Source organism: Amblyraja radiata, chromosome 2 (assembly GCF_010909765.2).
Source record: "Amblyraja radiata isolate CabotCenter1 chromosome 2, sAmbRad1.1.pri, whole genome shotgun sequence".
NCBI classification, from domain to species: domain Eukaryota; kingdom Metazoa; phylum Chordata; class Chondrichthyes; order Rajiformes; family Rajidae; genus Amblyraja; species Amblyraja radiata.
Window position 1 is genome coordinate 26,672,625 of NC_045957.1, and position 15,229 is coordinate 26,687,853.

At 44.0% G+C, this 15,229-nt stretch overlaps 1 protein-coding gene across 1 annotated transcript in view; it reads right to left on the minus strand.

The window, feature by feature from the left end:
* Window positions 1-15,229, minus strand: part of xylb (xylulokinase) — a 162,579-nt gene that overhangs the window by 114,158 nt on the left and 33,192 nt on the right. Inside the window, exons 9-14 of the mRNA XM_033043826.1 lie at window positions 14,487-14,605; window positions 11,403-11,484; window positions 7,304-7,344; window positions 3,033-3,148; window positions 2,152-2,267; window positions 309-382 (exon numbers count right to left, since the gene is read on the minus strand). Coding sequence (XP_032899717.1) covers window positions 309-382; window positions 2,152-2,267; window positions 3,033-3,148; window positions 7,304-7,344; window positions 11,403-11,484; window positions 14,487-14,605 — 548 coding nt within the window. The remainder of the gene's footprint in view (window positions 1-308; window positions 383-2,151; window positions 2,268-3,032; window positions 3,149-7,303; window positions 7,345-11,402; window positions 11,485-14,486; window positions 14,606-15,229) is intronic.

Consider the following 15,229-nt stretch of genomic DNA (forward strand, 5'->3'; position numbering starts at 1 on the left):
CCTAGACGATAGATATGATATTGGTCTTTCCACGGTTCTAAGGAAGGGCAACTGGGTAAATTTTTTTTTGAAAGATACAAAGTGCTGGAGTAACTCAGCAGGTCAGGCAGCACCTCTGGAGGACATGGATAGGCGATGTTTCGGGTCGGGACTCTTCTTCAGACTAAAAGGTTAACTTAAGATAGATACAAAATGCTGGAGTAACTCAGCGGGTCAAGCAGCATCTCTGGAGAAAAGCAATAGTTGACATTTCAGGTCGGAATCCTTCTTCAGACTGCAACCTGCCAATCTATTTTTGTCATACTCACTTTTAAATTTCTGTCATTGAATCGATGAACACCAATGGCAGCAGGGGTGATCTCCATTACATCAAAATAAAAACCTTGAATCAAAATAGAAACACATAATATAAATAATAAAAAGTATCTAAAATAACTTCATTTACCTCACTTAATGCTTTGCAAATAAATCTTACCCCACCTTGTTCTGTTGTGCTGTCTCTCTTTCTAATGTCTCACCTTTTTGGCTTTATGACGTGTTAACCCAGATTACACTGGTATAAGCCTGATCCCCACAATGGCTGCCTGCAGTCAACCTTGCACTCTACATGAATGTGGAGAGCCCACCTTGTCCACTCAGTAAGAATGAGTATGGTGGAATCTAGCTGTACTGAATCTTCAAACAGCCTCTTCTGTGATTGTAACCATGGGATCACAAAGTGCTGGAGTTATTCAGCGGGTCAGATAGAATCTGTAAAACATTAGAAACATAGAAAACAGGTGCAGGAGGAGGCCATTTGGCCCTTTCATCGTGATCATGGCTGATCGTCCCCTATCAATAACCCGTGCCTGCCTTCTCCCCATATCCCTTGACTCCACTAGCCCCTAGAGCTCTATCTAACTCTCTCTTAAATCCATCCAGTGACTTGGCCTCCACTGCCCTCTGTGGCAGGGAATTCCATAAATTCACAACTCTCTGGGTGAAAAAGCTTTTTCTCACCTCAGTCTTAAATGACCTCCCCTTTATTCTAAGACTGTGGCCCCTGGTTCTGGACTCACCCAGCATTGGGAACATTTTTCCTGCATCTACCTTTTATAATTTTATATGTTTCTATAAGATACCCCCTCATCCTTCTAAACTCCAGTGAATACAATCCTAGTCTTTTCGGTGAAAGGTGATGTTTCATATCAGGACCCTTCTTCAGTCTGTTACTCCAGCGTTACTCAAGCACTTTGTCTACTTTTGTAAACCAGCATCTGCAGGTCCTTGTTTCTACATCTGAATATTTTATTTTCCTGCATTTTTCAAGATCTCAGCAGTCTTACACTGTTTACCAAACTATCCTCTATCTTACCATCTTCGTTTGACAGTCCTCACAATCCTCCATCCATAAATCCAAGTCTGAAGACCTCTGTCTGAAGAAGTGATCAGTCTTACGAAGTGTTGCAATCCTAAACGTCACCAATTCCTTTTCTCCAGAGATGTTGCCTGACCGCTGAGTTGCCCCAGTACTTTGTGCAATCTTCAGTACAAACCAGCACCTGCAGTTCCTTCTGACACAATCATGAATGACCTCCTCAACCCACACTATAACCTCTGGGCCCTCCTAAGATCATTGGCCATCTCTTATTCCTTTCGCCTCACAGCACCAGACACCCGGGTTCCATCCCGACTACAGGTGCTATCTGTATGGAGTTTGTATGTTCTCTCTGTGACTGCATGGGTGCTTTGGTTTCCTCCCACATTCCAAAGAGGTACGGATTTGTAGGTAAATTGGCTATTGTAAATTGTCCCTAGTGCGTAAGATAGTGCTATTGTATGGGGTGATTGGTGGTGGACGCAGAGTTGATGGGCCGAAGGGCTTGTTTCTGTGCTGTATCTCTAAAATCCAAAACTATCTTTTGCCTGATGATAACACCACTTCAGCAACTTCCACATACCTGGTGATGATACCCAATGCTACTTCCATCACCTTACTTTATCTTCCCTGGCGCCTCTGATGCTAAATATGTTCATACTTTAGAAGTTACAGTATCTTCCAGCTAAGCATTGGAAAGACTGAAGCTTCAATCAGTCCCTGCTCTGATCGCTCTGCTGGCAAAATTGATAACAAGTAGTTCATGAAAGCCCAATGCACATTCTCCACTTTACCTATATTTCCATTATTTCCAGGACTAGTGGCTTTCAAAGCTTTTGCAAATTCATCCCATGAACTAGACGCTCTTTCATCACGGATTCTCTCTCTTGTTAGGGAGCCATTCTTAAAACTAGGGAAAAGGCAGAGTTAGATAAGGATACAAGTACAGGTTTTATACAATGTAAAGCACTTCATTATAAATTCCTAAACGATTGGTAGAATTCTCAATAGCCATTTATCAACATATGATAATCTATCCTTGCCATAATGGGATAATGTGAACGTTGAAATAAAACTTTGTGTATGTACACATTACACATGACTTATGATGGCAGGAGGTCTAAGAGAATGTCCACCGATGTAGTCTGAGCATTAAGCTGTTAATGAGTTATTTTAAAGCTTTCTAAGTTACAGCAGTTTCCAGCTTTGTTTTCCTTTAATAGCAAGAGGTTACAAATCATTCAAAACCAAGTCAATATCTCTTCAACATTAACGTGAGTGATAACAAATGGCAGTACAGACGCTGTCTGAGTTACGTTACCTGCCGACCCTGACTTAAGTCGCTTGTTATACAAATCGGAAGCAGAGGTGCCACCGTGTATGTGTTAATTCACTATTCGAATCAGAGACCACAGGGGGGGTGGGGGTGGGAGCTCCAACCTGAGACCACAAGGGGGAGCTCTGGCGTGGACACCATTAATGCCCAGACATTTTATTCACTGAAAGCTAAAGGTAACTTAGGTGCTCAAACAATGTCACTTAGGTGCTCAAACAGTCAAGCTGAAGGGTAGAAGTAATGGGGCACTGGTGATGGTCCAGAGAAAGAAGGGGATGATATGAATTTATATTTAGCTTCATGCAGGCCTTTCTTTGAACACTAAAAACTATCCCTTACCAAATGAGTGCCATGTAGGCATCGCGGTCCACTGGGTTGCAGAAGACATGTCCTTGCAGTGTAGGTTTTGGGTCCTGAATCCACAGAAAGACAGTGTCACTTGTTCCCAGACTTACCTGAAAAATACAAGAAGGAAATGCATTTAATAAAATGCAAACCCAAGAAGCAGAAGATACATTAGAGTTTAGTGCTTAAAGATACAGCATGGAAACAGGCCCTTCAGCCCATCGAGTCCACATTGACCATTGATCACCAGTTCACATTATTTCTACATTATCCCACTTTCTCATCCACTCCTTACACACAAGGGGCAATTTACAGAGGTGATTTAACCTACAAACCTCCATGTCTTTTGATTGTGGAAAGAAACCAGAGCACCTGGAGGAAATCCATATGGTCACAGGGAGAACGCACAAACTCCACACAGACAGCACCCGGATCAGGATTGAATCTGGGTCTCTGGTGCTGCGAGGAAGCGACTCTATCAGCTATGCCACACACTACATATACATAAGCCGTCATGTGCAGAAGGCTGAGGAATCAAAGTGTTTGAAATTATATCAGAATTCATCCAAATAAATGTGGGAACTATTCACTCCAATACAGGGATATTTTTTTAACTGGATAATCAGTTGCCATCTTCCAAAATTCCCTAGATTCTGGAAAGATTCCAGTGGATTGGAAAACTGCAAATGTAATAAAAGCACTAAATACAAGTTTACAATGCAAAGATAGATGGGGAAGTAATTTGTGCAGAGGGCACAAAGTAAAATAAAATCTTTATAAAGTGAAATATGTAATTTACCAAGGAAGAGAAATTCACATCTTGCAGCAGAATTAGCTAATAAATTTCCAAACCTAGCGTCAGGTAAAACAGTTTCCCTATTATGACGGAGGACAAGAAAAACTGCAGCATAAGATCTCCGACTACAACGATAGGGTTTCCACAAAAAACTACAAATGCACAAAAATCATAAAGATTGTAGAGTTGAGTTTAGTTTGAGTTGTTGAGGAGATTGAAGTCTATTTGAAGGGGTTGTTACAGTTACTACTACAAAATCTAAGTCTACATTGGCACATTCTGTACCAAAAGAGAATGTCAAATCTTTATTTTTAAAAGAGTGCAGAGAAGATTCACAAAGATGCAGCTAGGACTCGAGTGCCTGAGGTGTAGGGAAAGGTTGGTCAGGCTGGGACTTTATTCCTCGGAGTGCACTTTTTACTCTCCTGGACAAGATATGGGGTTTATAATGTTGTGGATTCTCTGTTCCCTAAAGTGGTAAAGAAGGTGTAAGTAAAGCATGCTTGGCTCCCCCAGTCAAGGCATTGAGTATGAAAGTTAGCCAATCATGTTGCAGCACTACAGGCAGCATCCGTAGTCAGGATGGAGCCCTGGTCTCTGGTGCTGCAAGCCAGCAACTCCACAGATGCACACCGGGTCACCACACTGGTGTTCTGATGCAACTCATTGCCACAGAGGGCTGTGGAGGCCAAGTCAGTGGATATTTTTAAGGCTGAGATAGACAAATTCTTGATTAGAATGGGTGTCAAAGGTTTTGGGGAGAAGGCAGGAAAACAGGATTACGAGGCAGAGATCAGTCATGATTCAATGGCTGAGAAAACTCGATGGGTCGAATGGCCTAATTCTACTCCTATAACTTGTGAACTTGATAAAATGACCAGGCATAGATGGAGTAAATAGTTGAGGTGGAGATGCAAGAGTTTGCAGATGCTGGAATCTGAAGCAACAAAACAAACTGCTGATGGAACTAAGTTATCCAGGCTGCCTCTGTGGAGGGTCGAGGGTCATTATCTGGACTGGTCATATATAGTCAATAATCTTTTTTCGCAGCATTGTAATGTCACATATTCTGAGGCAGAGGTTTAAGGCGAGTAGGGGGAAAGCTTAAAGAAGATGTGCAAGATCATTTCTATTTACAGGTACTTGCTGGCAGGGTCAGTAGTAGAAGCAGATACAATATGATGTTTAAGAGGCTTTTGAACAGACAGGGAACAAAGGCATACAGATCTTGTGTATGCAGATGAGATCAGTTACATTGGCCTCATGATCATCTTAGACCTGGTGGGCCATAGGACCACTCCTGCGTGGTACTGTTCTACGTAAAAGCAGCAAACATTTCAAATTGTCCTTTTGCAGTGTAAACACGCACAATTACAAACCCGTTCAACACAATTTAATCTTTCTATTTTCTTAAGCGTTCCTGTGCTCAAAACTTGCAACTTCTCCGCGCAGCACTGCACTCCATACCTTTACATAGCATTAGAAGCAGCATAAAGTAGTAGATTGACTATTAATGCATCCTATATCGGATCTGTCTTACTCACCACCACTAGGCTTCAATTTACTGTCTCAGATCACCTTCGCTTTCCACGCACATTACTTTCATTTATATGACCACCTTTTTCTAGACTCCCCACATGCAGCTTTTTCTATTCAGTTTTATTATCCACTACTGTCATAAGCTTTTGCACAATGTGAAAATGTAGCCACAGTGCTTGTGACTCATTGTACTTTCACCGCTTGTAATGTTATATAAAGTATTTCGTAGGGGGCGCTGCTCTGGCAGCAGCCATGTCAGCAGCGCGTTAGTTTTTTTCCAACTTTTTTTATTTTTTTAGTATGTTTTAAAGTATGTTTTTGATGTTCCTCGGTGTGTTTTGTGTGGGGGGTGGTGTGGGGGGGTAAGGGGGAAACCGCTTCGGTCGCCTCCTCCATGGAGAGGCGACTTTTTCCAGGTCGCCTCCCCCGTGGCCTAACATCAAGGATCGGCGCGGCCTTTCTAAGGAGACGCGCCCGGGACTTCAGCGGCGGGCGCAGCGTGGACTCTCGGCGTGGAGCGGGTGAGCCCTCGCTGGGGCTCGCCGGAGGGGAGCGCTCCGTTTCGCAAGCCCGCGGCAGCCGGCAGCCTGAAGCCGCGGTCTGCAGAGTTGCAGCTGGTGCGGCGTCTACAGCCCGGGATCCCTCGTGGGGGACCCGGGGGAAGAAGAAGCTTCCACTGCCAGCCCGCGGCCAATTTCTACCGCGGGCCCGGCGTGGACTTAACATCACCCCTGGAGGGGAGCTTCGACCGCCGGCCCTGCAGTCTACGGTGCTTCTGGCTGTGGCGGAGACTTTAAATCTCGACTGCCAGCCTGCGGCCTACACCAACTTAAAGTCGCGGTCTCCGGTGAGGAAGAGCCGATCCTGGACTGACTCTGGACTCTGGTCCTGTCCACGGGGGGGAAATGGAGGAGGACTGGCCAAATTTTGTGCCTTCCATCACAGTGATGAATGCTGTGGTGGATGTTTGTGTTACATTTTTATTGTGGTTGTGTGTTCTTTATTATTGTATCGCTGCTGACAACCCAAATTCCACCGACCCTGGTTGTGTGGCAAATAAATTCTATCAAATTCTATCAAAATCAAAATTAAACAAACCAGTCCCAAAACAATCCCGTGGAACCTCACTGGTAATAATTCTCAGAAGGATTATCAGGCAACTGAACCATCCTTTCATCAACGTGAGCAGTCCTGCTATTATCCACCTCATTGGAGACCCTTGGACTATCTTTAATAGGACTTTATTGGACTTTATCTTGCGCTAAACGTTATTTCCTTTATCATATATCTGTGCATTGTGGACGGCTCAATTGCAATCATGTATAATCTTTCTGCTGACTGATTAGCATGCAACAAAAAAACATTTTACTTACATGTAACAATAAATTGAACTAAACTAAACATGTATTCATTGTAAATAATTCCTTTTTTTCATTTTTCAGAGACAGTGTATAAAAGACATTACTGGATTTAATGAGCATTGCATTTGCTCAAATCAAGCTTCTACTTTATCCTGATATTGCTGGCAGATGCTCAACAGATCACCCAAATCTCCACCTGATACCTATGCTATGGTGCAGTGCAAAACACTGAAGAACAGAAACCAATAAATAAATAGTTACCTTATTTATCTGAGTCTGAAGTCTGAAGAAGGGTTTCGGCCCGAAACGTCGCCTATTTCCTTCGCTCCATAGATGCTGCTGCACCCGCTGAGTTTCCCCAGCAATTTTGTGCACCTTCGATATTCCAGCATCTGCAGTTCCCTTTTGAATACCTTATTTATTACCTCCCTATTATTTACCATGAATTTTAGAAATATTCTGATTTAACATTACTTACTTTAATGCAAATCAAGAAGAATTGTTAAGACAATGACAACTTTCCCTTTATCGTTTTAATTCACTTTCTGAAGCTCCCGAACAATACTCACTGCGATATCTCCCTGCTGAAGTCGCATTCCTGCCAGTGATGCTGTAAGAGAGAACAGATGCAATTCATTGTAAATAATATTCAGTATTACATTTCAACTTTTAAATAAAATTATCATGTTAAATTAACAAAGGTGGATAGGGTGGTCAAAAAGGTTTTTGGCCTTCATCAGTCATCGAGTATTGAATTTGGGAAGTCATGTTGCAGTTGTATAAGACGTTGGTGAGGCCGCAATTAAGCCATTGTGTTCAGTGCTGGATACAGTTATAGGAAAGAAGTTGTCAAGCTGGAAAGGGTGCGGAGAAGATTTACGAGGGTGTTGCCAGGACTCGAGGGCCTGAGTTACAGAGGTTGAGCGGGCTATTCCTTAGAGCGTAGGAGGATGAGGGGTGATCTTATAGAGGTGTACAAAATCATGAGAGGAATGGATCAGGTACGCACACAGTGTCTGTTGCCCAGTAGGGGAATCGAGAACCAGAGGACATTAGTTTTAGATGAGAGGGAAATGATTTAAAAGGATCCTGTGGGGTAACCTTTTCCACTAAAGGGTAGCGAGTGTATGGAACGAGCTGCAGGTAGTTGAGGCAGGTTACCATTGCAACGCTTAAGAAACATTTAGACAGGTACATGAATAGGACAGGTTTAGAGGGATATGGGCCAAACGCAGGCAAGTGGGACTTGTGTAGACGGGACGTGATGGCCAATGTGGGCGGGTTGGGCAGAAGGGCCTGTGTCCATACTGTATGACTATGTCTGGTTTTCAATCATTGCTAAAAACTTTAATTACACAGATGTTGAATCATTCCATCACAAAGTGCACGGAAAATATTTCTCAAATAATAGTATTTTTAAAGTTGTTAGTGCCTTTTCTATCTCTTACAGAACACCCCAAAGTGCTTTACAGTTAATTACGTGCTTTGGCCATAATTTTAGTTTAGCGACAGAAGTGGTGCAGTAGTTAAATCTCTCGTCCATATCAAAGTGGATCATTCTTAAAATGTCCTCTTAAATGGCATTGGAGGATAGGTAATAAATTCGGGGCTTGCCAGTAATGTCCACAAATACATAAACAAACACACGCACACATCACTGTGCTACAGCAGAAAAACTCATCTCTTTCAGTAAGGTTTGTTGAGTGATAACCCTCAGGGGGTCATGGACACAACAGATAACTAGCTTCCCTTTGAATGAGGACTATGGGACCTTCTAAATTTACCTGTTGACCAGATGGTTTTCCAGTTAATGACCCAATCTGAAATTATTCCCTCAGTATTGTATGTCTAAAATTTTGGTTTAAATGTATGCAGAAACCATATTCAGGCAAGAGGTACAGAAGTTTGAAAACGCATACCTCCAGATTCAGGGTCATCCCAGCTGTTATCAGACAACTGAAACATCCTCTCACTAGCTAGAGAGCGGTCCTGACCTCCCCCCCCCCCCTCCCCCCCCCACCCCCCATGTCATTCATAACATGCTTACAAATGCTACAAAAATGAAATATATGATATCGGAAATTACAGTGTCAATACACAAATGGGCAGTCAGCATCTGATAAAAGAGAATGCATGTTAATGTATCAGTGTCTATCCTTTATCAAACTGGCTTCACAACACGAAAGAGTGCACTCGAAAGACTACTCTCTTCGAAAATATTAGATAATTAGCATTGGGTATTAAGTATTGGGAGGCTATTATGTTTCAGATTTCATCATTCTCTAAACAGAAATAGAAGGAAACAAGTAAAACACAAAGTGTTGGAGGAACTTGGTGGGTCAGGCAGCATCGGGGGAAGGAATGGGCAAACAACATTTCAGGACAGGACCCTTCTTCTGAAGAATGCTTCCAATTCAAGAACATCACTTATCCTTTTCCTCCACAGATGCTGCCTGAGCTACTGAGGTCCTCCAGCACTTTATGTTTTGCTCACGAACTTCCAGATTCTGCAGTTTTTCGTGTCTGCAGAATGAACCAGTCCAAGCATTTTTTTCAGGAAGAATCACAGCATGGTTTTGGAACAGCTCCATCCAAGGCCGCAAGAAATTATGGCCACAGCCCAGACCATCACACGAACTAACCTCCCTTCTATTAACTCCATATATACTTAACGCTTCCTTGGTAAGGCCACCAGTATAATCAAGGACGAGTCTCACCCCCTCTTTTCCCTTCAGGCAAGAGGTACAGAAGTGTGAAAATGCATACCTCGAGATTCAGGGACAGTTTTTTTCCCAGCTGTTGTCAGACAACTGAACCATTCTATCAACAACTAGAGAGGGGTCCTGAGCTACTATCTACTTCATTGGAGAACCTCCCACTGTCTTAAATAGGACTTTACTGGACTCTATCTTGTACTAAATGTTATTCCGTTTATCATGTATCTGCACACTGTGGACGCTCTGTGCAGCAGCCATGTCATGCAGCTCGTCAGTTTTTCAACCTTTTTTTTATTTTTTAGTATGTTTTAAAGTCTGTATTTAATGTTTCTTTGTGGGTGTGGGGGGGGGAAGGGGGAAACCGCTTTGGTCGCCTCCTCCACGGAGAGGCGACTTTTTCCAGGTCGCCTCCCCCGTGGCCTAACATCAAGGATCGATGCGGCCTTTCCCGGAAACGCGCCCGGGGCTTCAGCGGCGGGCGCAGCGTGGACTCTCGGCGTGGAGCAGGTGAACCCTCGCTGGAGGGGAGCGCTCCGTTTCGCTGGCCCGGGGCAGCCGGCAGCCTGAAGTCGCGGTCTGCAGAGCTCCAGCTGGTGCGGCGTCTACAGCCCGGGATCTCACGTTGGGGACCCGGGGCAAGAAGAAGCCATCACTGCCGGCCCGCGGCCGACTTCTACCGCGGGGCCGGCATGGACTTACCATCACCCCTGGAGGGCAGCTTCGACCGCTGGCCCTGCAGTCTCAGGTGCTTCTGGCTGCGGCGGGGACTTTAAATCTTGACCGCCAGCCTGCAGCCTACACCAACTTAAAGCCGCGGTCTCTGGTGAGGAAGAGCCGATCCTGGACTGACTCTGGACTCTGGTCCTGACCATGGGGGGGGAAATGGAGGAGGACTGGCCAAATTTTGTGCCTTCCACCACAGTGATGAATGCTGTGGTGGATGTTTGTGTTACAGTTTTATTGTAGTTGTGTGTTCTTTATTATTGTATCGCTGCAGACAACCCAAATTTCCACCAGCCTGGCTGTGTGGCAATAAATTATATCTATCTATCTATCTATCTATCTGGCCGGCTCACTGTAGACAGCACGATTATAATCGCCTATAGGTTTTCCATTAACTGGTTAGCACGCAGTAAAGCTTTTCACTGTACCTCGTGACAATAAACTAAACTAAATTAGGTATGGAAACAGCTATCCACATGATTCAGTAGCTCTGCAATGGAAACATATTGTGTAGCCATGTAATGTACCAGTATGGTTTCATCAGCAACTCCTAATTCTACGTAGCCCAACAAATCCCAATTTACATACCATCCTTAAATGCATAGTTAACATTGCCTCTATCTAACATTGTGCATACATATCACCATCAGAGTAGTAGTTTAAAAGTCGTTACTCTTCCGAGTAAATAGGGAATGAAAATAAATGTAGGCTTGCCGATATCATCCAATCCATAAAAAACTGACCCAACGAATCACCCCAATTTGATGAGCAACCTCTCCGTGTTATGCTGTTGATAATGTAAGAAATGCAAAATCTCAAAGAATGGGCAGAAGCCTGGGGAGTGTTCACATTTACATGATGATAATGCAAATATAAATGTTGTACCAATAAAAAGTCAGCTGTACCAAAGGTTTAATAATCTCTCTTGTTTTGTCCTCCCACATCCCAAAGATGTGCGGATTTGTAGATTAATTGGCCTCTATAAATTGTCTCTGTAAATTACACCTAGTGGGTAGGTAGTGAATGTGAAAGTGGGATAACATAGAATTAGTCGATGGTCAGCATGGACTTGGTGGGCCGAAAGGTCTGCTGCCATGCTGTACTTTCAAATCAATCAAACATCCTGCAGAGCTTGATATACCACAGATATAACCAATCTGCGTAATCAGTTCACCTTTAGGAAGACAATGGCTGGCATTTACTCCAATATAAAGAACTATAATCTTACCTGGATTGTCTCCTGTGAAAGCAATCACTTTGCATTCGGGATTAAATCCAAACCGTTTCACAAAGTATGGTGATATCGACCCCTACATTAAAGCAGAGGAATGAATCTTAGAATCGTAAACTGACATTCATGTACAGGCAGCAGGAACACATAGCAGTTAGATAACATCGCTGCACTACAAGTTTTTATAGTTACTGAAGATACCCAAGGAAAGATTAGGTCAGATGGTTCTGGATCAACTATCCAAACCTGCACGACCTGTATTTAGCGGCAGGTCAACGGCAAGGTGGGAGGTCAAACAAAGCGACACTTGACCTTCAGCTTGTCTCTGGCGTCTGAGATTCAGAACAAATGTGTGGAAATCAGAGTGAACAACAAACAGGAATCCATGGGTAAAGAGTACTGCAGGGTATTGTGAGAGACAGGGTCTACCAGTACTTGGAGAGACAAGGACTGATTGGGGATACTCTGCATCACTGGTGCATGGGTAAACGGGTCTCAGAAATAGTCATAGAGACGTCCAGCATGGAAACAGGCCCTTCGGCCCAACTTGCCATTGCCAAGATACCCCATCTATTCTAGTCCTACCTGTTCGCATTTGGCCCATATCCTTCTAAACCTTTCCTATCCAAGTACCTGTTCAAATGTATTTTAAATGTTATTACCTACCTGCCTCAAGTACCTGTACCTGTTAAAATCTGCGATTGTTTTTTGTAATGTTAAATTTGATAAAATGATAAAATTAAATTGCAATACGAATACAATCCAGCCATACGTAATCAGAGCAAGTAATGCAAAGTGAAAAATACTAGAGTGCAGAATATAGTGTTACAGCATTGTAACGTTGCAGGTAAAGAGAAATATGTGCAAACAAAAAACTATGCAAGGTTTGCTACACTCTGGACTACATCTGATAACAGCAAGAAAAAAGCTGATCCTGATTCTGGTAGTACATGCTTTCAAGTTTCTGCATCTTCTGCTCAATTGGAGGAGAATCGGAAATGATACTGGTGAATATGGTCCTTGATTCTCAAGTACAATGGGGAAGGAACAGTAAATGCTGACTTTGTTAGCATTGCCAAGAGCCTGAAAAGAAAGCAGAATACAACATTCTGCACGAGTGACAGAATAACATAAGTGGATCTTTCCGATGGAGTATATGAATTGATGCTGCAAACACATATAGACAATGGAGCCCCTTCAGTAATGCATGGAGATTGTTGAGCTGGCTCAGAGATTTGTCAGGTACTTTCAGCATGGATTTGACAAATATTATCCTAGTAGGAATTTCCCTTAAACAACCTCCTGGAGATGTGTGTCTGCGGCACCAATTGGTACAGTTGTGCGTTTGAGAGGTTTGAAAGTATTTTTGTGCCATATGTATTTCTGTGTTCTGGCCACTGAGCGGTGCTGCAGTGCAAACTATTATCTATTTATTCCTCCAGAGACTAAAAAAACAGCTGGAGGGAATCAGTAGGTCAGGAGGATGAAAATGGACAGATAATGTTTCGGGTTGGAAGGCTTCTTCAATACTGGAGCGGAGATAGCTGTTGGAAAGGGGTTAGGGGGAGGGGTAGGGCAAGAGTTGTCAAGTGATGGCTGGAGGCACAAGGAACTGCAGATGCTGCAAACCTGAGCAAAACACTGAACACTTGAGCAAAGTGCTGGAGGAACTCAGTGGGTCAGGCAGCATTCATGAAGAGAAAAGGCAGGTGCTGTTTCGGGCCAGCACCCTTCATCAGACTGATTGAAGTTGGAAAAGAGAATGGGGATGGGATAAAGCTGATGAGTGATAGGTGGAGAAACAAGGAATTGCAGATGCTGATTTACCAAGGATTTACCTGCATTTACCAAGTGCTGGAGTAACTCAGCCCGAGATACCAACTTAGTTGCATTGACAAGGTGAGCCAAAGGGCCTGTTTCAATACTGCATAGCTCAATGGTTCTATGACTTCAGACTCTAGAGCAGGTGTCAGCAACCTTGTTCTGCATAGGGGCCGGCACGCATGTCTGTGAGTGGATGGCGGGCCACATCTATCACGTGTACACATGGATCCCATCCCGGATGGCATGCATCAAGCCACGTGTTCACATAGATCCCGCTCCTTCGAGGACACCACCCGGAGCACTGGCCCCTAGTTACTGGGGAGCTCACGAACATGACGTATCAACGGACCATTGCCTTGGCTCTGTCCTGAAGGCGGTGGCTCAAATACTCACTCACTCGTCCCCGGCCTATTGACAACCCCGATCCCGACAGTGAAGCCCAGACACAGGTGTGCGGCCGTGCCAGTGGCTTTGCGCAGGATGCGGTACAGCCAGAGCTCGGCGCCACTGCTCAGCACTCGCCGCTGCTCGGCGGATCCGCCATTGCAGCCGCTAGCACTGGCTTCCTTGCGTCACCGCGCCTGGACGCCACGGCCCCGGGCCCAGGAGGTTCCAGAGATGACGGAAGTCTGCGGGCCGGACAATTAACGGAAGAAAAAGTCTGCGGGCCGGATGATTTCCGGTTACAGGCCGCATTCGGCCCGGGGGTCGTAGGTTGCCCAACCTTGCTCTAGAGATACAGTGTAGAAACAGGCCCTTCGGCCCACCGAGTCTGCGCCGACAAGTGATCACCCGTACACTAACACTTTCCTACACACTGGGAATCATTTATAATTTTAACGAAGCCAATAAACCTGTACGTCTTTGGAGTGTGGGAAGAAACCAGAGCACCCAGAGAAAACCCATATGGTCACAGGGAGAACGTACAAACTCCATACAGACAGTACCCGTTGTCAGGATCGAACCTGGGTCTCTGGCACTGTAAGGCAGCAACTCTACCCCTCTGCCACTGTGTTGCCCTTATCCAAGCAGCAGGCAAATCTACCCCATCCATCCCACCGTATTCCCATATGCTTGTTTGTACATATGGGGTGTCCATAAGTCAGGCATTCATAACCCAGGGAGGACCTCCAACAGGTGCCACTCTTATGATGCTAAGAGTTTCTAGGCACTTAACTAGAGTTACTGCAGTTACCTTAAACAACTAATAAACAACTTCTGCTGTGATATACATTAGAAATGTCATTCATGTCATACCAGTATGGAGTGGGATGGCAGCGGGACGCCAAGCTTCCCCTTCAGATCAGGACCACAGGCATCTAGGCATTGCTGTGACCACTCATGTACATGGATATCCATCAGGTTCATACCGGAACCTGCAGAAAGACAGCAAAGACGTGGCAAACCAGCAGTGACAGTGAACACGTGAGATGGAGAAATTATGTTCTTCATTCCAAAGGGAGGATATATTTTTAAAACCAAAACTAAAATATTTCTTTAGTTCCCATTTTGATCCCCAGTTTGTATTATATATATTGGATAATAATTTTCTAACTTCCAAATTATCCTCCCTCTCAGGCTTTTACGCATATTGACAAAAATAACAATGTGAATTATCTTGTTAACACAAAGTGCTGGAGTAACTCAGTGGGTCAGGTAGCATCTCTGGAGAAAAAGGATGGGTGACGTTTCCGGTTGGAACCCTTCTTGCTTCTTTTGTGTCCATCTTCGGTATAAACCAGCATCTGCAGTTCCTTTCTAGTCAATTCCCCTGTTCTCGTATCTGCCATTCACTTCCCACCAATAAATTCTAAACATGTTAAATTGACATTAATTTGCTTTTAAAAATTGGAACATTATCGAAACACAAGGGGATGCTGATCAATGCAAATTCCTATTTGTGGCATGGTAAGTCTGAATTCTTCACAAATTCGTATAGAATGATTCAACATCCCTGTTATATGTCTTCCCTCGGTTATGAATGCCCCATTTATCAACAC